Source organism: Falco punctatus (genome assembly GCF_963210335.1).
Source record: "Falco punctatus genome assembly, chromosome: 2".
Classification (NCBI taxonomy): Eukaryota; Metazoa; Chordata; class Aves; order Falconiformes; family Falconidae; genus Falco; species Falco punctatus.
In genome coordinates this window covers 26,963,086-26,988,408 of record NC_137581.1, presented here as the reverse complement: position 1 = coordinate 26,988,408, position 25,323 = coordinate 26,963,086, and the positions used below count along the sequence as shown (strand labels likewise).

Genomic DNA, 25,323 nt, shown 5'->3' with positions numbered 1-25,323 from the left:
ACAAATCCAGAACAGCACCATATGAGCTACTGTGAGGGAAATTAACCGCACCCAAGCCAAAACCAGTACACTGGGACTGGAAGCCATGATGGGGTAAAAACATTAGAGACCTTACGTGGGTGCATGCCTGACTGGGGGAAGAAGAACCTGATGGACAATGATGTGGTTGTAATACACACTTCTTTGCACAACGTTGAATAAAACTGGAAAGCTGGATTTCACCCTTCTGTACTATCAGCAAATATCTCTGAAACCTACAGGGAAGGTATGGCATCTCTCTACTGCAGTTTGCAGAGAAGATGAGGACTGGTTACTGCTCCCTGTTAGTTCCCTTGCTTAAGCAGGAAATGTTTCAGTGCTCTGGTGATTGCTGATTCTCCTGCAGTGGTGGGATTCTAGGCTTTTTCCTCAGTTTACTTAGGAAGTTACACATTTTTCCCCTGTGTTAAATAACATGATTGCCTTTTGAATGTTAATAAATTCAAAGTTAGAAAATGTCAGAAGCTCCCATGCTGCCTTAAGTCAGACCCTTAATATTTACATTTCCATACAATTTTCAAACATTTTATTCCATGCTGACTTCTCCCTGGACAATGTTTCATTCAGTGTCTGGGCTGCAGATCTCTTCAAACTAGTCCTGCAATTATGGACTTTATAAAATGTGTATTCATTAATGGAAAGGGCGAAACCAATGCTAACAGAGTCAAAATAGGTACACAGCTTCCGTGTTTGAAATGACACAAAAAGGAGCTTAGACATGCTTGCAACATGTAAGCAAATGTCCTTTTACTATGTCTCCTGAATAGTAGTGTGCCAGTGGGATGTGTGTTCTACATATCAACTGCAGAATGGTATTGGCTTTCTTGCACTGCTTGGATATATTTTTGTTGTTGTTGTTGTTAATGAAAATCTGATTTCTTTATGTACCTTAAGTTCTTGCTAACATCCCTGAGAATCTTCTGCGAGACTGTGCCCGAAGTCCAGGACACATTGTGAAGTGGTGGCTTATTTGCCAATGAAAGGAATATATATACTTAATAAAAAACTTTATTGTGATGGCATGACAGTAAAAGACTTGTTGCTTCAGGTGGATTCTACAAATGTTTCCCATGTATATCTTGTGTGTGCAAATAGACAGTACTAGTATTGTCGATTTCACAGAGATTGTTTATTCAACCTGACTGTTGATGACCAGGCTTGTTAGACATCTGTATCTAAACCAGTGGCATGTGTAGTCAGTGAATACAGAAGGGCTCTTTGAAGGTGTGATTCATCTGACCTACTTTGGCTGGCTGTTTTAGCATGAGATGACTCACCCCCTAGGAGGTGCCTGTTTCTCTCCATTGGGTATAAAGCAAGATAAGGATAACTGGCTTGCAGATAGATGTCTGCATTCTTTCACAGCCATCTTACCCATGCCTCTTTTTACTGGCTTATTTGATTATTGTAACATTTAGGCAGTTTGCTAACAGCCCACCTCCTGCTCTCATTTAACAGTCATGAAGAAGAGATCTTTTACATCAAAGAGTAAATTCAATCATCCATATATGTAAGGGGGTCTGTACCTAAAGTACCTGCTGATTCTCGGTGATTGTGGATGTAGTACTGTGAGATCTTTCAAAGGCTTTAATGAAAGTCAACTTAAATTTGACTCTGAATTACTGTAATCAAGATTCAGTACAGGTTTTGATTGGGAAATGTCATGGCAAATGTTTCTGAGAGAAAGAGAGAAGGCATATAATGCTGCAGTAGACATCTTAATAAAGAGATCTTAAAGCCATATATTTATGCATGTCAGCTACTTACTAATGTTGATGGAGTTGTGTGTTAATTCAGCTTTCAGCTTCTCTGGCTTTGCTTGCCAGGAAAGCTGCAGCATTTTCCCAGCACGCTCCTGACTGCGAGTGTGAGAAGTCTGTAGCTTTCAATACCGTATATGCTCTTCTTTGTGGTGCCATTTGCACTGCGCAGCATTGTTTCTGCTTCATTCATAGGTTCTGAAGGCATCTATATACTTTTGTCTTCTACAGGAATCAGTAAAGATCTGTCATGTTATAGAGCTGATAGCCTAGAACTGATGATTTGCCTTGAGCTTCTCCTGTAATGTTTCACCGGCTTCTCTCTCCACTACAGAAAATGGCTTCAGGCAGCCTTTTGCCTGATACGTGTAGCAGATATCCAGATATGGATAGCAAAATGTGCAAGAAAATGGCTTTCATCCTAGGTGGCTGTCACTTTCAAGTAAAATAACACCTGTACGCTGTCTTAAAGAGAAACTTAGCAATTTTTTTCTTTTATCATTCCAATCACAGCCTTCTTTTCTGCACTGTGCTTTTTTCCCCTTTTCAAGAGAGCTTTCTTGTTATGCTTAGTATGCAAGGATGTAGTTATGCTCCCCTGATGACTTAAATGTGAGCCTCCAGGATTTAAGGGCTTTCTTCTGTGATGACTATAAATTGTCCATTGACATGGGAAAGATTCATAGTGCTTGAATGTGTCTATGTTTAGCACATGTGAGGCTGCAGGAAAGTCACACCACAGTCCCTCTAAGTACAGACTGAGTCTTTGGGCAGGACAGCTGCATTAAATTCACAGTAAAATATATGGTGTGACCATCACTTCCTGTCACAATTAGAAATAACTCCAGAAATGCAAAATACTCTGTTACATTAAAAAGCTGAAATATTTACCAAGTTGGTCAATGTGATTTATTTCTGCATCCTCTGTTAGGGCAGGGACTGTGATTTACTGCACATACACTGACTAAAATAGAGAGGTTCCACCCTGGCTACTTTCTGGGTGCTATTGGAGAATTAAATGTTTAATAATAATTGGATTTTTTTGAAAAAAACAGTTTCAGTTGCCAAATGAAAATACAGCTTTCTGTCAGTGTAGCAATTACAGTCTGACACCTGACAATTTATCATTTCTGTACACACTTTCATCAGGACAAAATATAATTGGAGTTGGCTGGCAGTTTTGCTAATGGTGCAGAAAGAATAATAAAATCTAATGTACGCAATGTTGTATATAGTCTTGTAATGGTAACATAAACTAAAAACTGAAAACACTGGATGTAAAGAACTGATTCTTCCTGTATTATCACTCTGCATCCATCTAGGCACCTGGTTGGGATTTCTTTAGAAAGGAAAGCAATTTCATTTTGATAGCTCAGCTTTAGTTACAGCTTTGACTGTGTCTAATTTTCAGTGTTACTTCCTTCCAAAAATCCCATTTTAGCACTCACTGTCGTCATCATTTCGTCTTTTCCAGGCACTGAGAGGTTCTGATTTACAGAAACTTTATCTATTTGTGTTGGAATGATACCAGCAATGTAGTAAGATTTTGTCTTTCTTCTTCCTAGCCATCTGCATATTTCATTTGGAGTGGAAGCAAACAGGCAGCAGAAATCAAATTTCCTTTGCTATTCCTGCATCTAAGCTTTTTGACCTATATGTTTCAAGTCTAACTTTTGCTGGGGCTTTCACCACAACCATTTTGTCTCCAGCAAGTTACCAATACTTTCATTATTTCTTTGCCTTTGTCCCCCTGTCTCTGATTTAACATTGGCAGAGACAAAAAGAGCAATGGAGCAAGGAGGGAGGGGAAGACCCAGCTCTCCCCTGCCATTCAGACATCTCCTGTTTCTTGTGTGTTTCTTGCACTGAAATTACTCTTCTTTATATTTCTTTGCTATTTCAGCTCTTCAGCTTTCCTTATTCCAGGCATACCTCTTCTGTTTCTTAAGATGGGTTGGTTTGCTTCTGCAGCTTTCAGTTGAAATCTGATGTTTCACGCTATAGAAAAGAAATGTCACCAACTGAATGTGAGCATGAGGAGTGCAACAGGTGGTACCATTTCTTAATCAGCTCTATCATCAGAGCATTGATGTCTCATAGGCCAATTAACTATTTCCTTAAGAGCATTTCTCATTATGAACATGTTCAGAAAGAGAAGATCCGTGTTGACATGGAAGTTCCCCTTTAAAATAATAGAACACACCAAAAAATAGGACAACACTATTTTCTCTCTTGCTTGTTTTAATGAACTCGGGTGAGATTTAAAAGGCATCTATAGTCATGTTGGTATTATAAAGCGTTTTCCAAAGGGCTTTATTTGAAGAGTTTCGTTCTCAGTTCTTTTGAAGTATCTCAGTTTGGGCACTGAAAAATGGAGGCACCCAAGAACCATTGGTTGTTTTATTTTAAACCTTGACTTTCCAAACAACTTTAAAGGACAAAATCACAAACTGTTTTTGCGTTGTGGTGTGGTGTGTTTTTCTTACAACCTACACTGGTGTGGGCTGACTTCTTGAGAAGTCATAGGCAGGAGAATTTATCCATAGACATCTCCAAAAAGAACCAGCTGTTGGCATAAATATGGCCGATAATTTAGTTAGCAGTAATTTCCTTTTGCTGTGATTGAGATGGTTATGATTCATTGTAGCACACTGAAGTAACATCTTAAAAGGATGAGAGTCATTCAGCATGTTGTCTGTTGCATGCAGGTGGGTTGTACTCTCACCAAAGTCCTCTGCTAGTTTCTGCTGCTGGTCATACCTTCCAAGGCAGAAACTGCCCAGTTTCCATAGTACTTGCCAGCTGTCTGGCTGCCCCACCAGAAGTAATCAATTGCCAGAAATATATTTTCCCACAAGGTTAAGATACTGAAAGACATGATGGTTTTAGCTCCTGGTTTTGGTTTATTTTTGTGTTAAATTCAATGTAATCACTGGCTTTATTTTCTGGTAGTCATAATACATGGTATGCTTTGATTGGTTTTGTTATGGGTACAATTTAGAAAATGACAATCATTGACTAGTGAGTCAAAATGAAGAATTAATTAGAATTTCAAACAGCACATCTCTCTCAGGCATATTCCCATTTCAAAAAACATATTCCTTGGGCATCTTCTTTAAATGAAAAATTAAGGCCAGGGTCTTTTCTACATTTGTTTAATTCTGATGGTCTGCTAGACATTTTTTAAATTTAAGAAATACTGGTCTTGTTTTTTATGGAAGTAATTTTATTAATGACATAGAAATGCTTCCATTGTTTTTAAGGCACTGTAGTATCTGTAGAGAAAAATACATTAAAAAAGCATGGGCAAGATGATGTATTTGCATAGGAATGACTAATAGATGCTGCAGCTGAAAATATATTTGCTTTATTCTTTGTAATTTTAATAATAAGATTAATGCAATAGTGAATTTACAGACTTCTCTAAATACCACAGGGAAATCCTTGAAATCTCAATATTTGAACTAGGAAACACTGTAAGAGAGCTGGAAAAAAGACTTAGCTGTGTTGAAGATGAAGGTAAGTGAATTACAACAGTCTTGCTAATTGATTAGGAAACACAAAAATATTAATTATTTTGTGAAGGCCCTACAGAGATACATATTTTTATTTAGAAATACAAGTTTTCCCTTTTCAGACATGGTTATTAGAGGTGTGATGTTGCAAATGTGAACTTAAGGAATGCTACATGCTGCCATGTTAGCTTTCTTCATTAATTATTAATGAAACTATGAATAACATGAATTCATAGAGTTAATATTCTGGCCACAGTAAGCCCTGTGAAAAAATCCCTTGATTTATATTTTCGAGCTCTTTTGTATGCAGAGATCCTCATTATGAGGATTACTAATTTGAGACTTTCTCAGTCTCCAGAAAAAAAGTGGGAACAGTTTGAAAAAATGCTAAGTTTTACTTTAAACAGCATGAAATAATGTGGAAGATAGAATAATCCTGTATTTGTTTTAAGGTAATGAATGGAAAACCAGATACGAGACACAAGTAGAATTGAACAAACAGCTAGAAAGGCAAATCAATATTCTTCAGGACAAGATGGAGCTTATTCGTGGAAATCCAGCAGGTAGAAACGCGTATTCATAACTGGCTTTTGATACAATTAGTGATTATATGTTGAAATTATATCAATGGGTCAAATTTTCTGCTTATTTGTAGATAAACTGTCCATTGTTCGCACCTTTGATCAAATGCCTGTGGTGAGTACTATGGCATTTAGTTGCTTAGCAATAAATAACACTGTAATTGAAGAACTTGTATAATCTTTTGTTTTCTCATGATAAAAAAATACCAGCAGCCTTGGTCTAGAAACCACAACAATCAGTCCTGCTTCCTTTTTTATTGTTTCAGATAATGCAGTTACTTATAAATTTATAGAGTAAAATCATTATTTAGGAGGTACGTAAGACCTGAATGTTGGGGAGAGCCAAGCAGTGCAAATTTTAAGGGAGTGAAGGTTGTGTGATTGAATCTGCAGTAAGGCATATGAGAAGGAGTAGCTGGGCTAGTTCTGTGAATAAATGAAAAATGTTAAACCTTGATCACAAAATCATGGACTCACTTAGTGTTTGACCACTGTCACAGTAAAAAAAAAGTGCTTTCTTGTGTTCAGATGGAATTCCATGTGTTTCTATTCGTGCCCATTGCCCCTTGTCCTGTCACTGGGCACTACCGAGAAGAGGCTGGCTCCCTCTTCTTCATTCACTCCTATCATGTATTTATACACATTGCTGGGGTCCTTCTCTTCTCCAGGCTGAACAGTCCCAGCTTTCTCAGCCTCTCTTCATCTGTCAGATGCTCCAGTCCCTTAATCAATCTTCATAGCCCTGTGCTGGACTTGGTTCAGGAAGTCCATATCTTTCTTGTACTGGTGAGTCCAAAACTGGACCCAGCACTTCAGATATGTCTCACCAGTGCTAAGGAAAAGGGACATATTACTTCCCTCAACCTGCTGGCCACATTCTTCCTAATGGGGAGTCCAAGGGGCCATTGGCTGCCTTTGCAGCAAGAGTGCAGAGCTGGCTTGTGGTCATCTTGTCGCACACCAGGACCCCAAGGTCATTTGCTGCCAAGCTGCTTCCCAGCCAGTGGGCCCCAGCATATGCTGGTGCCTGGGGTTATTTCTTCTGCATTTCCCCTTGGTGAACTGAATTTCATACGATTCCTCTCTGCCTACTTCTCCAGCCTGTTGAGGCCCCTCAGAATGGCAGCACAGTGCTCTGGTGTATCAGTCACTACTCCCAGTTTTGTATCAGCTGTGGTAACATAGGTGAATAGTTGCAGTAACATTTTGCGAAATAGAGTTACAGGAATTCCTCATTGTACAGTGAATCTTTGCAACAGTGAAGGAAGTATCTGTTTTCATTTTGAAAATGTTATTCCTTAATACATTCGTATTTCATGACCTGCATTTCAACAAAGCATAAAACATTTTTCTGCGATTTTGAGGAGAAAATGGCAAGATAAAACCAGCAAATATTTTGGCCGTCTACTCTTCTAAAGTTGTAAATAAAGTGAAAACAATTTTATATTCAGTACTGATTTTTTCTTAAGTCTGTTGTCTGCTGAAATTTTTTGCACCTTGCGTCTTACTCACTCTGTAAATAGGGAAGGTAGATAAAGATGTGATAATGCCTTGTCACATAAGTAGGAATAATGGACATTATAAGGCAGGCCTATGATGATTTTTATTCCAGTTGCTTATGCTTACAGAAATGTTTCCATCTGACTTTTTTGTGCTTCAGATTCTGAAGATTAATGGGAGTTTACTGAGCCTGGAAGAAGCTTCATGCCCTATTAGTAGGAATGATTATCTGTTGTAAGCAGGGTGTGAATAACTGCTCTTTCTGATCTGATACATGGCTTTCACGTAGTAAACATTCTTGCCAGTTTTAGTACTGTCCTAAAGACTATGGTCTGTCCAGAGAGGAGAAAAAAAGTCCTTAGGGATTTAGTGAAATATTTCATTTTCCTTGTTTTGATTTTCAGGAGTTGGAAAGAGGGGAAGAAAATAGATATCTTTTATGTTGTTTTTTTTTCACTGAAAATATCGGAAAAGTCAGTGGATATTTACAGATACTCTTGGAGAATGCAGAGCTGCTCCAGTTTTATTTAAATTTTTAGGAGATAAAACACTAGGAAAAAAAAAATAAATACACAGATTATTTTGTGCTGTTTAAGCATATAGGTTTATCCAAATCCTTTTTATGTTTTGGAGAGTTGTTCGAGGGAGTAGGTGGGAATATTTAGCTTCTCCACAGATGAGAATAAAGAGCAGATGTGGTGAGTGGGTGTAGAAAAACAAAGAGCTTTGCAGCCAGTCATCAATCCACATTTGCTCAAAGTAAAAATGCTGAGAGTGGGTATATATAAAAGTGTGTGTGTGTGTATGTTAATCAAAAGCATGCTATGATATTCAGCTTTCAGCTTGCAGTTGGGTATGAATAGGAATATATATTTCTTATGCATATTGCACAGGAAAAAATTATTCACTGAAAGGGTTGTCAAGCATTGGAACAGGCTGCCCAGGAAAGTGGCTGAGTCCCCATCCTTGGAGGTATTTAAAAGACCTATAGATGTGGCACTTAGGGCTGTGGTTTAATGGTGGACTGACTTGGCAGTGCTGGGTTAATGGTAAAGTCTTTTCTGACCTAAATAATTCTATGGCTGTATGAAGCTCTTTGGAAAGATAGCAGTGTGATTCTTGGAAAGATAGCAGTGTGATTCTTCCAGCAAGGTGATACAATTTCTATAATATGGCAACAGTAGACAGTAGATTTTTTTTTGAGCAACGTATTTCAAAAATTAAATCAGGCACAACAACAGGGTACAGCCTTCCTGGGGTGCAGAGAGTCCCCTCTCTTCTGCCTGGTGCAGTCCCTTTCCAGTGCTGTCCCATGGTGGACTACAATTCCTGGCATGCTGGCAGGGGTTAAACCACAACAGGTGCTAAGGAAATGCAAGAAACAGTAAGTGAAGAGAGTGAACTGGATAAAAGCAGACATAAAAAGTAAGTCTAAGTGATGAGTTAAATGATAGGCAGGAAAGAATTAAAAAATGAGAAGAGGCCCATTGATAAAACTGGTGATGGAAAGAAAATTTAAAAAGCAATGAGGTATGAGACAGACAGGAAAAAAATTAAAATAGGGATGTCAAAGTAGATAAAAATAGGCAGAGAAACGAAATTTTAAAAGCCACAGGATTAAAAGATGAAAAGATCAAAAAATAGGGATGGCAAACTAGAACGGAGACAGAAGAACAAGAAATAATTCAAAACTAAAGGCATCAAATGGGATAAAAGTAGATATAGAACATTTTAAAAGTGACAAGCAACAAAGACATTGAAATAAAGATGGCGAATAGATAAAAGTAGAAAACTTAAAAAGCAAGGGGGATTAGGGAAATAAAGTGAAAAATAGGGACAATGAATTAAAACAGAAACATAGAAAGAAAAACTAATAAGCGAGGGTGCCAAGGAAAGAGAAGAAATAATATTTTAAAAGACAGTGAAGGGAATAAAAGTAGGCATAGAAAAACCATTTGAAAAAGCAAAAGAGATGAGGGAAATAAAGGGAAAAACTAAAAAATAGGGAAAGCAAACTAAAACAGATGTAGAAAGAAAGTTTAAAAAGCGAAGACACTAAGGAAAGACAAGAGATATTTAAAAGAAATGACAGTGAAATACAGAGAGCAAACACCATAAAAGTATAAAAATTTAAAAGCAATGCAAATTGGGGAAATAAATGGAAAAAAAAAATAGGGACGGCGAACTAAAATGGAGATGTAGAAAGAAAACTAAAAAGTGAGTGCCATAAGGAAAGAGAAAAAAAAATAAAGACAGCAAAAAAGAGTGAATGGAATAAAAGCAAACAGAAAATTTTTAGAACAACAGGGATTAAGGAAAATAAAATTAAGTAACGGCAGTGAACTAAGACATGTAAGTAGAAGGAAAATGTAAAAAGCCAGGGGGGTAAAGAAACACAAAACCTAATTTTAAAATTATTGATGATGTCTGCCCCATCCTTCTTCCCCCAGTTTTATATTCTGGACATGATATCATGTGGTATGGAATATCCCTTTGGTCAGTTGGGGCTAGCTGTCCCAGCTGTGTCCCCTCTCAACTTCTGGTGCACCCCCAGCCCGCTCACTGGTTGGGTGGTGTGAGAAGCAGAAAAGGACATGACTCTGTGTAAGCGCTGCTCAGCAATAACTAAACATCCCTGAATTACCAATGCTGTTTCCAGCACAAATCCAAAACATAGCCCCATACTAACTACTATGAAGAAAATTAACTCTACCCCAGCCAAAACCAGCACAGAGAGACAGGATAAAATTTAAAATAAAGACAGTTAATAGATTGAAGTACACATAGAAAAGAAATTTCAAAAGTGATGGGGTACATGACAGATGAAAGAATTAAAGAACAGTGAAAGCTAATTAACTAGCCATAGAAAGAAAATTTAAAAGGCAATGTCCTACATGTCAGACAGCAATAACTTAAAAAAGACAGTGAATAGGTTAAAGTAGACATAGAAAGAAAATTTAAAAGGCAACAAGGCACAGGATAGAAGGAAAACATAAAAAATAGGGACAGCAAAGTGGATAAACTTCAACATAGACAGTTTAAAATGTGATGGCTTTAAGGAAAAAGACAAGAATAAATAAAAAATAGGAATAGGGGAAAAAAGACACACAAAATTAATTTTAAAAGTGACAGGGTGCATGTCACAGGAAAGAATTAAAAATGCTGATTCGGGGCTTGATAAAAGTAGACATTGGAAGAAGTGACAGGGTATAGGACAGACAGGAGACAATTAGAAAATAAAGACAGTGAACTGCATAAAAGCCATAGAAACTAAATTTTAAATTGACAAAGTGTACTATGGAAAGGAAAAAATTAAAAAAAAGACAGGAAACTAAATAAATAAAATTTTTAAAGCAACTGGGTACAGGACAGGGAGGGATCAGAAAACAGGGACAGGGAATCAGATAGAGGCAGACACAGAAATTTTTTAAAGGGACAATCTGCAAGAAACATAGGAAAGAATGAAAATGCAGGAACATGGATGAGAACAAAAGGAAGCATTGAAAGAGAATTTAAAAAGTGACAGTGTATATGGAAAAAAATAAGGAATTAGAATTCAGGGAAAGGGAGGCAGATAAAGGGAAATGTTGAAAGAGAAATTAAATAGTGATGGGTACAAGAAATAGAGGGAAGAACTTTTAAAAAATCAAGAAAGGGAGCTGGATAGAGGGGGACAGAAGGAATTTTAAAAAGCAGCTGAGTACAGGAAATATAAATAAGAAGTAAAGCATAAAGACAGGGAGATAGAGGACAATGTAGAAAGAACATTTAAACACTGATCGGGTACAAGAAACACAGGAATATTAAAAAAACTAGGATGCTGTGATGGATAGGAAGAACCATACTAAGAAAATTTTTAAAGTGATGGGGTATGAGAAACACAGGAGATAATTAAAAAATAGGAACAGAGAGATGGAAAGAAGAAAATAAAGAAAATTTTAGAAGTGATGGGGTACAGGACAGAGGGAGGAATTAAAAAATAAGACCAGGGCACCAGAGAGAGAGAAACATAGAAAGAGAAATTAAAATGCAATGGGATACAAGAAACACAGGAAAGCATTGAAACACAGGGAGAGGGAGTCGCAGAGAAGGAAACAGAGACGAAAACTATGCTCCGTTAATGAATTATGCAACAGTTTCACCTCCTGCTGCAGCACCAGCCTCCTCGCTCTGCCTCTTGGCCCTGAATAATTGATGGCAGTGAGCACAGCAGCAGCAGCAGCAGCCCCAGCATCCTTCCTGTGCTGGCGGCCAGGTCGTTAGGAGGCATAGGGTTAGACACGCAGGAAGGCCAGGGTCTACGGGGACAGTCAGAACTACAAGGACAGGGCACAATGGAAAGCAGTTCACTGGCACACTAGAAAGTGGTGGTAAAAGTGGGATGGGTCTTAAGAAATGCTGACTAGTAGTAACAAGAAAATCCAGAACAGACTGGTCGTGCAAGCTGGATGCAAAACACAGGCACATCTACATGAAAACACCCAGACTAGGACATTAGCCAGCCTTACCCCCTGCTTTGTCTTTGGGCTGAAAGTCCTCACCTCTGCCTGCTGTGTGCCTCGCAGACCTGTGTTCCCTCCAAAGGTTCTGTTTCTTTTTCATTGTGTTGTACAGGGTTTGGCAGCTTAGCACTCACATTTTTTTATTATGCTAGCAGGTTTTCCTACGTCTGTGGGCACCTAGGTAGGTTTAATATCTTCCTCTTCAGACTCAAAGTCACCTTTATTCCACTGTGACTGAGGGACCTAGATCATCATAATGACATTTTCAGCGAGTGCTGTTATATCCTCTTTATACTCCTCCATGTTCATAATGACAGTTCCTTTTGTATCTGGATTTTCTCCACTCTTTCTAATGGGGCTTCCTCCTGTAGAACTAGTGCTAAGAGGAAAAAACCGTATAGTCATAACGGGTGAGATACACAGCACTGTCTTTTGTAATGCTTCATAAAACAGCTTTTGTTTCAATTCTAAATCTTCAGTATTTTTTCAAATAGGAACAGACAAGAGAAAAGACGAGTCCACTAGCTAAGATGATGAAGAATCAATTATGTTCCAACTCTACATTTAATTAACAAAGACACAAGATTCTTACCAGACTGGGGACTGTCTGATCTGGTAATTGCTTCATGTCCTACTTCTACCAATTGTGGATAAATTAGATATACATTCTTGTTTCAACATGTAAGCAAGCAGTTATAGAGAGGTATACACAACCAAAGTTTTATCCCCATCTCTGCTTGGGAGCATGAGCCCATTTCAACATCTTCTGCTGTAATGGGCTCTCTTGGTTTCGTCTGCCGTAGTAAGCTTTCATATCATATGGTGGAACTTCTCTGTATCTGTTGAAACACTCCTGTTGTCCTTCCCCTTAAGGTGTAGTCTGTTTAGTGGGAGAGTGGCCTCAATACTGGAGACTTTGGTGGTGCATGGTTATCTTCTGTATGAGGGTGACCTTGGCCTTAAATGGGGATAACTATGTGACCTTGACCTACGACGATAGTTACGACTCTTCCCATTGCCTCTTCTTTGATATGGCGGCAATCATGAGTAGGAGTGAGAGTGGGCACAACTAAATGATTGAGAGCAGGAGCAAGAGGAGGAAGAACCTGATCTTGGCTTGGAATAGGGATACAAGCTTCCAGACCGAGATGAAGCACTGTAGGGAGACTTGGACCTTAAAAAAACAATGAAAAAACCCCACCCAGACCCACAACACAAAATAAATGAATGAAGTTAATTTAAAACAGCCACTCACAACAATTTTTTTCTCACTTTTTTTTTTTTTTTTATTCCTCTCCATATGCTTATGTCAAAGCTTCTTTCAGCTGCTGACATACTGCTACTGCAAATTGAAGAGCATGGTAACATGTAAATTTTCTGCTTATAAGCCAGAACAGCTGCTGCTTTGTAAGTGTAAAAACATACAGGAAGGGTAAATGTTTCCACTCACTTCTATCACATGAACTACTTAGTTATGGATGGATTTAAGGTGGTGTATACTGGCCTCTACTGGTACGTGAACGTGCACATTTTTCACTGCTCAGCAGCTACGTGCAGTGCAAATACTTGTTGCAGTAAGATGCAAAAAGAGCAAGCCTTAGTAGCTACAGCACAGTATCAAGCATCAAGAAAACACGGTTTAGCCTGAAGACAGTAAAGCTCCATTTTAAAATGCCAGCTTAGTCAATTTAACTTGACTGCATATTTGGCAATTTGCACAGGGTGCAAAATACTTGTTTTGCAGTCTTACATGCAGGACTGGCTTCTAGCCAAACGTTGTAGCAACATTTTGCACATACCTGTAGCTCTAACTAAGGATAGTGACCATATTTCAAGAAAAATCATATCTAAAAGCAGCTAAACTCAGCCTCCAATAATGAATGCCATTGCTCTAGGAAAGATACTGACAGCATTACTAAGAGAGCTATTCAGACTCCTGCCCATGGGCTTTTTGAGGATAGAAGACATCAGCTACCCTGAGTTTTTTCTTCACAATTTATTCCACATATGCTCATTTCTCCTCCAATTTGAGATTTCCTTACACAAGTCTGATCTTTTGATTTGTAAGAAAAATTTAACCAGTCTGCAGTCCAGGTTAAAATCTCTTTATGTATCCACATGAGATAGACAGAAGAGAAAATTAAGGCAATGTCTCTCACATATCTCCTACAAGGTGCTTTGAGGTAGGTAATAGTTACAATCAGGCTAGGGAGATGCAGAAACTACACCTATGCAGTTTTTAGCCTGCTCATGGCTGTCAGGAGGTGAAGGATGTCATTACAGAGAAGTTTTAGTGAAAAAGGCACCATTCTTTAACAGCCACTACCCAATTATAAATATCAGTCAACTGTAATCCCTGCCATTTTTGAGCTAGTGACCTACATATGAAACTCCTATCGCTGCTGATCCCTTGAATCATCCAGTCCATCTAACGACAGAGAGAGGTGGATTGGAACTCTTTCTAATTGTTCTAGACCATCTCCTTCTCATTAGGATTATATAAAACATTTACCTGGAAAATGAATACCTGTGCTCCTTTTGAATCTTCCTATATGCCACCAATCCTGTAGGAGAATCATTCATAAACTCATAGAGTTTGGACTTCTTTTCGCTGTTAAAATCAGTTTGACTGTTACTACAATTATAGCTTGACCTTTATTCCAAAAAGACACCAAGAAACAAAACATGGCCAAGATGCAAAAATGTGTACTGCATGCAGTGCAAAAGGTGAACATCCTAGTTAACCAAAATCAGTTTAGAATTCCTACAAGTTTTGGAGAATGTTATAGAATTCCACGTGTCTTGGTTTAGTTTTGCATGTTTACCATATGCAATGAAATAGTCTGTTGGATAAAACTCTTTGTCATTTTTGCTTATGTCGGATGCACTTTAGTGTGACTGCAGTCTGATATGCTATCAGAATACAACAATGAAAAACAACGCAATTTCATTGAGCCAAATACGTATTCCTTTTTAAGTCTCCATTCTCTGTAAAATTCCTCCCTACATAAGGGAGGCCAACAGCATCCTGGCTTCTATTCAAAACAGTGTGGCCAGCAGGACCAGGGCAGTGATCGTCCCCCTGCACTGGGCACTGGTGAGGCCGCATCTCGAACCCTGTGTTCAGGTTTGGGCTTCTCTCTACAAGACAGACACTGAGGTGCTGGAGCGTGTCCAGAGACGGGCAGCGGAGCTGGTGAAGGGTCTGGAGCACAAGTCTGGTGAGGAGCGGCTGAGGGAACTGGGGCTGGTTAGTCTGGAGAGGAGGAGGCTGAGTGGAGACCTCATTGCTCCCTAAAACTACCTGATAGGAGATTGTAGTGAGGTGGGTGTTGGTCTCTTTTTCCAGGTAACAAGTAACAGGGATGAAACAGCCTCAAGTTGTGCCAGGGGAGGTTTAGATTGGATATTAGGGAAAATTTCTTCACCGAAAGGTTGGTCAAGCACTGGAACAGGCTGCCTGGGGAGGTGGTTGTTTCACCATCCCTGGAGGTATTAAAATAAATGTAGAGGTGGACTTAAGGACCTGCTTTAGTAGTGGACTTTGTAGTTTTAGGTTAACAGTTGGACTCAATGATCTTAAAGGTCTTTTCCAACCTAAATGATTCTGTGATTCTATAAAGAAAGTGCTGCTGTTGTTGGGATGGTATTTGAATGTGCTGTTGGTAGTGCTGTTGACTGATGACATGTTTGCAGGAGTTGGGGTGTGTCCTGGAACAGGGGAAGGTATACCCAGCAGATGGAGGCTGACCAAGTGGAAACTGAGGAGGAAATGGTGGCGGTGGTACCGCCAGTGGAAGAGGAAGCGCATGGGGTGATGGAAGATACAAGGGAGGTGGAGGCATATGCACAAAGACTGCTGTTACAATGGTAGTGCTGGGGCCTGAGTCCTTTAGGTACCTTTGCTATGCGGATGTCCTCAATTTGAACTTCTAAAGAAACGCAAACCCCTGTGTCACTGTTATGCTCTGCATTGATTTTAAAGAGGAAAATGAATGAAGCAGGAACTTGGTGGTGAGCACTTCCTGTTCTCAACTTAAGCATTTTTCTCCGTGCTTTCTGTTTATTTGAGACTACCCTCATTTCTTGATTATCATACTTGCCTTCCACATCCTCACCCCAAGCAGTTCCCTCAGTCTTCTCACCTTATACTCAGTTTTGCAACTGTGGGTGGAGGCTGCCTATGCTTAAGAGACTCCCATCTCTCAGGTGCCAAGTGCCCACTGCTCCTCTGCCACTTCTTGATACACTTTGCAATTCTGAGCTTCAAAGTACTGCACAGATATTAGCTGGTCTTCTCTCAAGCTTCTTTTCTTCCATGTATGTTTCCTGATTTGTTGCCTCGTAGTGACCTAATTGGCCTGGTCTTGTCTCTGAATTGTTCTTTCCTTGCTTACTGAATCTGAGATTTTTTGGTAATCTGTGGGATGAATACTGTTTTTTTGTTTTGATTTACCTTTAAGATAAATTTTTACATTTATATTAACATTATCTACATTTTTATAAACCCTTACAATCTATCTATAATAAATACGTACCAAAAGGAAGGACTATATTGGCATGGCATTGACAAAGAAAACAGACTCCTCTCTCTCTCCAGCTGGGAGAAAGCAGCTTGGCTATTTGAGATGACTAAATTGCAGAAATTCAAAATTGGCATAAAATAACAGCGTTGACTTTTCCAAGAATTTGCTCAATCACTATCAGCTAAGCCACTGAATGTTGGAGGCTGATTTCTATTGGGAAATGAATTTCTTCGGTCCTGTCCAGCCAGTTATCTAAAGGGTGGCTTTCCACCTCATTCTGTAATTATGTTTAATTTTGATAGGTGCTTACAGTTCCTCAGTCACGTACTAGAGTTTTATTTGAAGTAATTTTACCGCAAGCACAGATCTTCTTTGTTAAAACCAATCCAATTAGAGCTACTGAAAAATTAGTTACCACTTGTATTCTCCGCAACTATCTGTGCATACTTAATTATAAATCAGCTGTTGTAGAAATTAAGTACATGTTACAGACTGGTTTAACAGGTTACAAGTCATCATAGACTGATTTTCCGTGAAATACAATTCTCAGTCTGGTCTGCCACCTGCTGAGTGAATTGTACTGTTTTTCATCGGATGACCTTTTGGAATGGGGAGAGGAAAAAGAAAGCAATCCCATTCAGCTCATCTGAAGATAATTTTTTTAAAAGAAATTCTAAAGTTACAGTCACTTTCCAGTTGTGAGTATTGTTCCTTCTTGGCGGCCCAGAAGACATGGTAATGCTTGTTGTCTTAGTACAGGAACCAGACAGCCCTTGTGAGTAAATGCAAACAGTTGGAAAATAACCTCTAATAAATACAGTATTTCAACAGCATATGTTGAAATAAAACTTACCTTCTCTTCCAACACACTGCTGATTAACAGAGAGGAAGATTTAGAAAGTTCAGTGGCAGTCACCAGAGCAGCAGGAGGTGTTACAGTCACGAGTGGTGGTGGAGTTGGTGGTGGTGACAGCTGCTGATGAATCTAATTACTGAGCCCTTTTGTGTAGCCAGTTCCATTGATGAAGTTGTTCTCAGCCTAGAGGCAGAAGAACACTTACAAAAAGGTCATCTGACACTTTAGTAGATAGATGAACAAAAGTCTCTACAGGATAAAATGACTTGTGTATTCCTGTAAATGCTATCAAGCCTAAAATAAATCAGCATACAGATATATGAACATGTCACATGAAACACTAGTATTAAAGATTGGTACTTCAATGTTAACACTGAATGTGAAAGACAGGCAATCATGTTAAACAAAAGCATGACCTGAATTTGCTAGGTTGTCCCTGAAGAGTTGCAGATTCTGTAACAACAGATAATGCATTTGAAAAGTAAATGTAGCCTTATGTAATTTAACCTTGTTTAAGGAGATGAAAATTAACATACTCTTCTCTTCCAGCTGTTTACAAATAGACTTTTCTTAGAGTTTACAAAAATGTCATCATGTTACCCAGCATAGGAAGTTGTTGGCAATTAAGGCATCAGGAGAAACATCTGTCTGATGACACGATGGGCATATATGTTCCTCAGATTCCAGTAATGCTTTTCTAGTACTTCTGTGTAATTAGAAGCATCAAAATAGGTTTTAGCCAAACTAAGGAAATTTTGGGTGTTCTTATCAATTATACAAATACGTAGATGATTAATGGGTGAATGTGGTCTTGAATGGAGAACATGAAGATATAAATGTTCAATAGTGTAAAAAATGTCTAGTATGCAACAAATAGCTGTACAGTTTCGGTATTTCATTGTTGTAACATTTGAAGATGTCAAGTAGGCTGTGTCATGATATTTTGACTAGTGGTCTTTCCACTATCTGGTACGGTGAGAAGGCACCAACATCGAGATTAATGAATAAAACACATCTCAAAAAGCCATGAGTGGGTTTGAGTTTTGAAAGTTTTAACCAACTCTCCCTTGGCAAAGAATGTGGATTAAATACCTAACTATCCATTTGTGGCAGGCCACAGTCGGTCACCAGCGTTGGCTATATAGTTTTGCGTGAGAGAAGGGGCTGTGGACAAACTAAATGCATTGTGATGTTTTAGGTTAACAAACATGGGAGTAGCACTTACATTCATCACAATAACTCATTCCACAGCTGGGAATAACAACTGCATCTGTTATTGTATCTTTACAAATGAGACATAATAACTCATCTGGAATAGGACCATCTGAGGAGGAGGGGAGCTCCTCTGATAAAAAGGGAGGCTTTTCCTTCTTCCCTCTAGCATAAGTTTCCCTCGAGCCGGGGGGGTGGAGGGGTGGCCATAGGTGCGGAGGGCAGGGCAGGAAGGTAAAAGAAAAGAGTAAAAGATGGGTAAAAGGAAAACTTTTCCCACCTTTGGATTTTATCAAAGGAAGCTAATAAATGGAAGTCTTCTTACTCCACATTAGCCTAGCCACAATACCAGAAAGGGCGGGGGGGCGGGGGAGCGGGGAGGGTAGGCAGGGAGGAGCAACAACAATTTTCTTTCTATGGAACTTCCTTAATCATTGCATCAACTATGAAATTAGATCAGACTGAAAGAATCATTGCTTGACAGGTAGAAAGCAGTGAAGTGCATCCCACCTCTCCTTTGCCAGAGGATAAATGTAAATTGCTGGTTCGGGTTAAAGTTAGTCTCTGAGTAATTAAATTTTATAAATGAAAGAAGTCTATGTTAAAACTTCTACAAAAGGAGATCTATGACAGAAAAATAGAAGTGCTACCAAGTGCATTCTAAAACAGCCACTCTTGTCAGCACACAGTAGTATTTTCTTAGTTTATAGCAACAGGAATACTTCAGTCTGTTTCACACATGAGATTTGCTAAAAGTCAGAGGGGGAGGAAATCTCAGTATAACAGCTATTTGTTAAATTTTGCAAGAAGCCTTTGAAACGTAAACCAGAAGCAAAATGAGCTTTCAGAGAATGACTCCAACGGTAAACACTACTGAAATGTCTTGCAGAAGCACAGATTCTTAGCATGCCCTAAAGTTACCCAGCTTCTAGGGGCATGAACAGTAGGTTCACCTATTTTAGTATTAGAAAGTATCACAGATTTTGAAGTTAAGATACAACGACAGTGCTTCCTCCTCTGCAGTTACAGAGGCTGGCCAGCTTGGCTGCATTGCCACTCAGACATTTGTGCATGGTTTCTCTAATTCACTTTTTGGTCAGTCCAATTAATTCCATACTTAGGCATTAATAGTTGGTATTGCATATTTCCCAGTCTTTGTCATCATAACACCCTTTGTATTGTGATCTTTCACCTGCATCATGAAACTCCTTGGAATTCCTGTGCTCCTTTTAGTTCTGGGAACAGACTCAAAATTTTTGTCCTGTTAGGAAAGGAAGTGCAGACATATCTCAAGTCCCACACTTAAAATGACATTTCAGTGATTATTCCAAGCAGTGAAAGCCTTTAATTCTCTCCTTTTACCTAGTGAAAGGTTGCTTGACTGAAATATCTACTTTCCTCAATGAAAGTAGCCAGGCTGTACCAAAGGCTTGAGCAGTGTTTTGAACTCAGTTGACATTCTTTGGCATAACTTCAGTATCCTTAAAGTGAAATATCCCTTAGTTCACCGTCCACTCAGAGAAGAGACACAAACTCTCTCCCTCTCCAAAGCAAATTTCTGAGTGAGAGCTTAATTCAGCATTCTGAAGCAGTCCCTGGGGAAACTTATATTCACCATTTATATATGAAGGTTGAATTCATACCTCATGTATATAACTTCAGTGATTGATGTTAAACAGCATGAATAATCAACCAGAGGCTTCTGTAATTAAAACTCACAAATATTCAATAGACGTGGTCAACAGAAGCATCTTGTTTTTATATGAAATTTTAAAGGCTTTGAACTGTCATTAAAAAGAGTTAGAACCCGAAAAAAATTCAGTACTTTAGAGGAATTATAGAGGAATAAAGGCAGTTTAATTAACATTGATAATATACAGCTGTGGGCTGGCTTGGGGCGGTGGGTTGGCTGATGTAGATAAGGTGCAGCTGTGGCTGGTTCCTCCTAAGTAGTTAAATAGCTCTAAGGGGTATGAAAAAGAAGGAGCATATGAAGAGGAGCAATGGATGAAGAGAGACCCAGAAGACGCAGAGGGAAGAAAGTGTCCTGGATGTAGGAGAGGCCCTGGGAGAAAAGAAGGGGGCCTGGATGAGGAGAGGCTGGCTGGAAGAGGACCCTGGAGAAGGAAGATTTTGAATGTAGCAGAGGCAAGAAGCAGGGTGGACTGGCCTGAAAAGGATGAAGAAACAGCAGAAAAGTTAGATTAAATTTTGAAATCTTGTGGGGGATTGGTGGCCAAGCTGGGGAAAAGCACAGGAACTGCTTATTGAAGTTAGCCTGGTATGGGATGGTAAAAAAGTCTTGTTACAGCTGGTTGGGTTGGGTACTACTGCAACATGGTACTACTGAAATAGATGAAAATGTGTGTGAAGGTTCACTGAGAAAGATCTATGGACATATTTGGTGAGTATGACCTAGAAAAAAGAAAATTACACATCTATTATTCCAGGTCTCCCTTGAATTTTGAAAGGCTTTGCAACATTGCCACGTAAGTTCCGTATTTCACCCCCAAGAGAAATAATTCTTACTATGAGTGTTCATGTATTTATGTAACTGCCAAGGTGAAAAAAAAAACTTAAAAGCTTGGTAACCCTAGAACCCCTGTACAATCTTAGTTTTTGTTGGACAGTTCTTTCTATAGTGGCCAGGTTTTCCACAATGAAAGCAGGTGTATGATGGTAGAGGTGGACCCGAGGGTTTCTTTGTGTAACTAGAAGTTTTTTGGGGGAGAAAAAAAAAGAAAGAAGGTATGCATGTGTCTCTCTTCGTAAAAAAAAAAAAAAAAAAAAAAAAAAAAAAAAGTTAATCTCTACAATATTTCTATAACCTCCAAAGAACATATCTGACACTTACTTGACTAGATAGTATTCATGGCAAGACTGTATCATCATAGCTTTTTAGCTGCTTTGGAAGCATTGGCTTCAGCCAGATTGGCAGTCTGTTTAACAGGTAATTAGTATTTCGCACACACATTAGGCTACAAGTAGACTCAGGTAAGTTACCTCAGATAAGGAGTTGTGTAACTAATCCAGTTGTCTTCCAAGTGGATTGAAGCTATGTGTAGAAAAAAGTATACTAGCCAGTGTTTTTTTTTAAGCTGGTCTTTAAGCTCCAGACTATTTGAAGAAGCTAGCCACTGTGCATTTGAGAAAGATGTGTGCAAGTAGCATTATTTACATTTAGCAGCATTAAAAGGACACACAACTTGAGAGTCAAGGCAGTTGGGTTTGTTTGCTGAAATTCAGCTTCAGACACAGAAGCAAAAAAAAAAAAAAATCAAGCTTTTTATAATCCCTCAGCAAGACAAAAGAGTCTTTTTCAGTAGACATTTGACCGTTATGTGCTGTAGGCAGACCAAACCGCATAGTTTCTCCTCATTAACTTTCATATTAAGTGATTTAACTAACCTTCTTCCAGTTGACAGTGTCCTTTTAACATATAAATTGTAATATATGCAGAACTAGATCTTCAAATTATGGAAGCCAGCTGATATTTTTTTAAGTAGTACTTCTTCAAATGTTTTTATTCCACACTAGTCCAGATACAAGCAGGGTTGAAGGGAGTGACTGTAAATTATTTAGACCTTCAAGAACCTATCATTCAGATCAACCATTCATGTTTTTGTTTTTACATGCATTCATTCACAAAAGCAACCAACTAGTTTCCACATTTTATTAAATTGTTGTTTCATATACAGCTTTTTTCTCAATGGTAGCATGATCTAGATTGACATCTATGAAACAACTTACATTAATATTTGCAGAGAATTTTACAGGTTATTAACTAATTTGTTTGAACCCAAATGGTTTGCAAAACACATCCAAATGCCACATAACATCTCTAGGAATAGACCAAAATTCAAATATGGCATTTAATAGATAGTCATAACAAACAAAAACTTTTTACTACACATTACCTCCTGTGCCAGTCTGTACTAAAGAGATTAGAGTAAGTTTTGAGCTGCTTTATGTTATGTACCTCCATTTTTTGAAATACTTGAATTTTATCAAAAGTTTAAGTGGGCTTGGACACCAGTGGACAGTTTTTCACATGTTAGAGTAAACTTCACATGACTTTACAGAACCAAGAACACGTTTAGGGGCAGCACTAAGGGAGACCAATTTCTTTCAGTAGCTACTTTCCAAAGTAATCCCCCTGAAATGTACACCATTATATTTCTGCCATGAGTGAGGGAAGAAGTTCCCAGTGGGAGGAGGTTTCTTTTTCTTGGAAATGAGCTTTGGCCTTTATTTTCAGAAGAATGAACTAGCCCCTCTGCATTAGGCCCTGCCTTCTCTAATCTTTGTAACATCAAAGACTAGTAATTTCATTGGCTAGCAGTACATTGTTTCACCAAGTGCAATCACTAGTGCTTTCCCAGACAAAGTTACATGTTGTTGAGCAAAAAATGCAAGCGGCAAACATAGCATTACAGCACTTTCAGGTCATGTCTCCTAATATGCCACACATACACATTCATATATTCCTATAAGCAATTAGGTACGTTTACACAATTTTCACAGTCTGTGTTCAAACAAATTAGGCTGTGTTGTCCACTGTCTATATACCACAATTTATGAAGTAGTGCGCTATTCAAATTGTGGATCTATAATGATTAGAAATTCAAAAATAGCCATACAATTGTCATACAAAACATCAATGTTCCAGAAACACTTCTATTCTGACTGTTGCAAATGGCCATGAGATGTCTCTAATTTGCAGCCAATTAAATTCTTCTGTAAAAATTGTGTTAGTTCCCAATGCAAAATTAATGAAACATGTGAAAAATGGTAAACAGCTTCCAAAGTGTCTGTAAACAGTTCTTTTTGTCTTGAAGATGGGTAATACTGCAACATTACACTGAGGCTGATATGGTCCTCCCCTTCTATCTTCCTAAACTAGGAACTACAATTTACAGGGTAGTATCAAAATATACACACATTTTAAAGTTAAATACTTTAAATTATTAAAAATTAAAGTTTTGTTCACATTACAGCAGTTATCCAGCTATAGATCACAGCATAAGGTTTAAAAACACAAAGCAAACCCTTTTTAAAAAAAAGTATTTGACAAAAAAGTACATCTAAATATACCTCAATAAGCTGGGCCAGAGAACAGGTACAGAAGTGTCATCAATCTGTTTAGAAAAATTAAACACATATTCAAGTTCTACAATCAAAACATGGCAATAGTTTACTGTTGTCTGAAAGCCTGCACTATATCCTCTGAGTGTCTCTGAAAGGGCCATTTCCAAGCCAGTGTAATTTGTATTTGTTCAAAACAAAGTCCAAACCTATGACAGCTTAAGAGTGCCTACGTGGTTAATGGGAAGAAACTAAAATAACCAAACCCTCCTGAGATTAACTTATTACTCAGAATATATTTGAGAGGGACCCTTGTCAAATGCTTACAACTGCTTAAAAAACAGAAGGTTAAGGAAGCTGTCAATTTTCAGCTAAAAAGGATGTAAAAAATACATTTCAGTTTATTTGAGAAGGAAGTGTCACTATAGGAAACTTATTTTCAGGGTAGTTTGTAAATTAATCAGTTAATATCGCATGATTTTCTAAATGCATACAGGTATCATTTATGAACACAGTGTAGTTTTTTCTTTGTCTTTCATTTACTTAGTTATAACCAACACTGTCTTCCCTCCCACTCCAGGATTTTTCTTTTTCTTTTTTCTTTCTCTTTCTCTTTCTCTTTCTCTTTCTCTTTCTCTTTCTCTTTCTTTCTCTCTTTCTCTTTCTCTTTCTTTCTCTCTTTCTCTTTCTTTTCCTTTTCTTTCTTTTTTTTTTTTTTGAGGCAGCTGTGTTAGCTTATGATAAGATGCATCTTAGAAATATAACACAGACATGCCACAGAACACTTGAGGCTAAAAGAATGCTAACTTTTTTTATGAACATGTGGCTTGTGTTTATACACATGCTAGTAAGAAAAGATAAAAGGAACTCTTTTACAGAAATAAAACCCAATCTGAATTAGTTCAAATGCTATAAATGTGTTTTACATAAACACATTACATTAACTACTAGGGTCACTGGGCCAGTTTAACTCAGGCTCACAGTGAGAGGCATTCATGTCCAAAAAGGAATTTGAACTACCCGGTGATAGAATTACAGAGGGCAAATTTAGACTTACAAAATGTTTTCCGTTTTAAATTGATTGTATACCATTCCATGAGAATCAGAGGCTGTATCCTTCACAGAACACAGACCTCAAGTTCATTAATTTCTAGATTAAGTTATCCTAACAGCTTATCAAGTGATCAGATCCAGTGATCTAGGGTTAATGTAATGCCTCACCCCTTTCTAATGAAGAAAAAGCAGTTATACTTAAAGATGAAACCAAAACCACCACAAAGTAATTTTTGTACTGTAAGGACTATTTTGAAATTTGTCATTACGCATAGCATTTGACCCAAGTGGCAAATGGAGATCTAGGCCATTTCCAGTCAGTATTTCCTCGAGTGAGTTACTCATGTTCTAGCAGCAGAATGACAAGTGTTTTCAAACTTGAAGAAAAATGCTGCCCCTTTTCTAAAGGGGGCACAAGTAAAGTGAAAGTGGTGGTATAGTAAAGAACGGCACCAAGTTCAGTGGTGCAAACCTTGAACCTACATGATCTAAAAATGATCATACATTATCTGTACAGCACACAGTCATACAGGAAATATTCTAGCATATTTAGTATGAAATGCAATGTGTTACTAGGCACAAATATCAATGTTCTCATTAGAGCCGTGCAAATGATAGCATTGCTCAGTTTCGACTATGCTGAATCAAATACATTGGATTTATAACGTATACTATGTTTTACTGGAAAATACGT

General features: G+C 38.2%; 1 protein-coding gene across 2 annotated transcripts in view; it reads left to right on the top strand.

Annotated features, from left to right (window-relative positions):
* Positions 1–25,323, top strand: part of CCDC169 (coiled-coil domain containing 169) — a 55,924-nt gene that overhangs the window by 5,852 nt on the left and 24,749 nt on the right. Inside the window, exons 2-4 of one of the 2 annotated variants that reach the window (XM_080377558.1) lie at positions 5,236–5,318; positions 5,767–5,877; positions 5,970–6,010. In XM_080377558.1, the coding sequence (XP_080233684.1) occupies positions 5,236–5,318; positions 5,767–5,877; positions 5,970–6,010 (235 nt within the window). The remainder of the gene's footprint in view (positions 1–5,235; positions 5,319–5,766; positions 5,878–5,969; positions 6,011–25,323) is intronic. The other variant, XM_080377559.1, reaches the window with a different exon arrangement.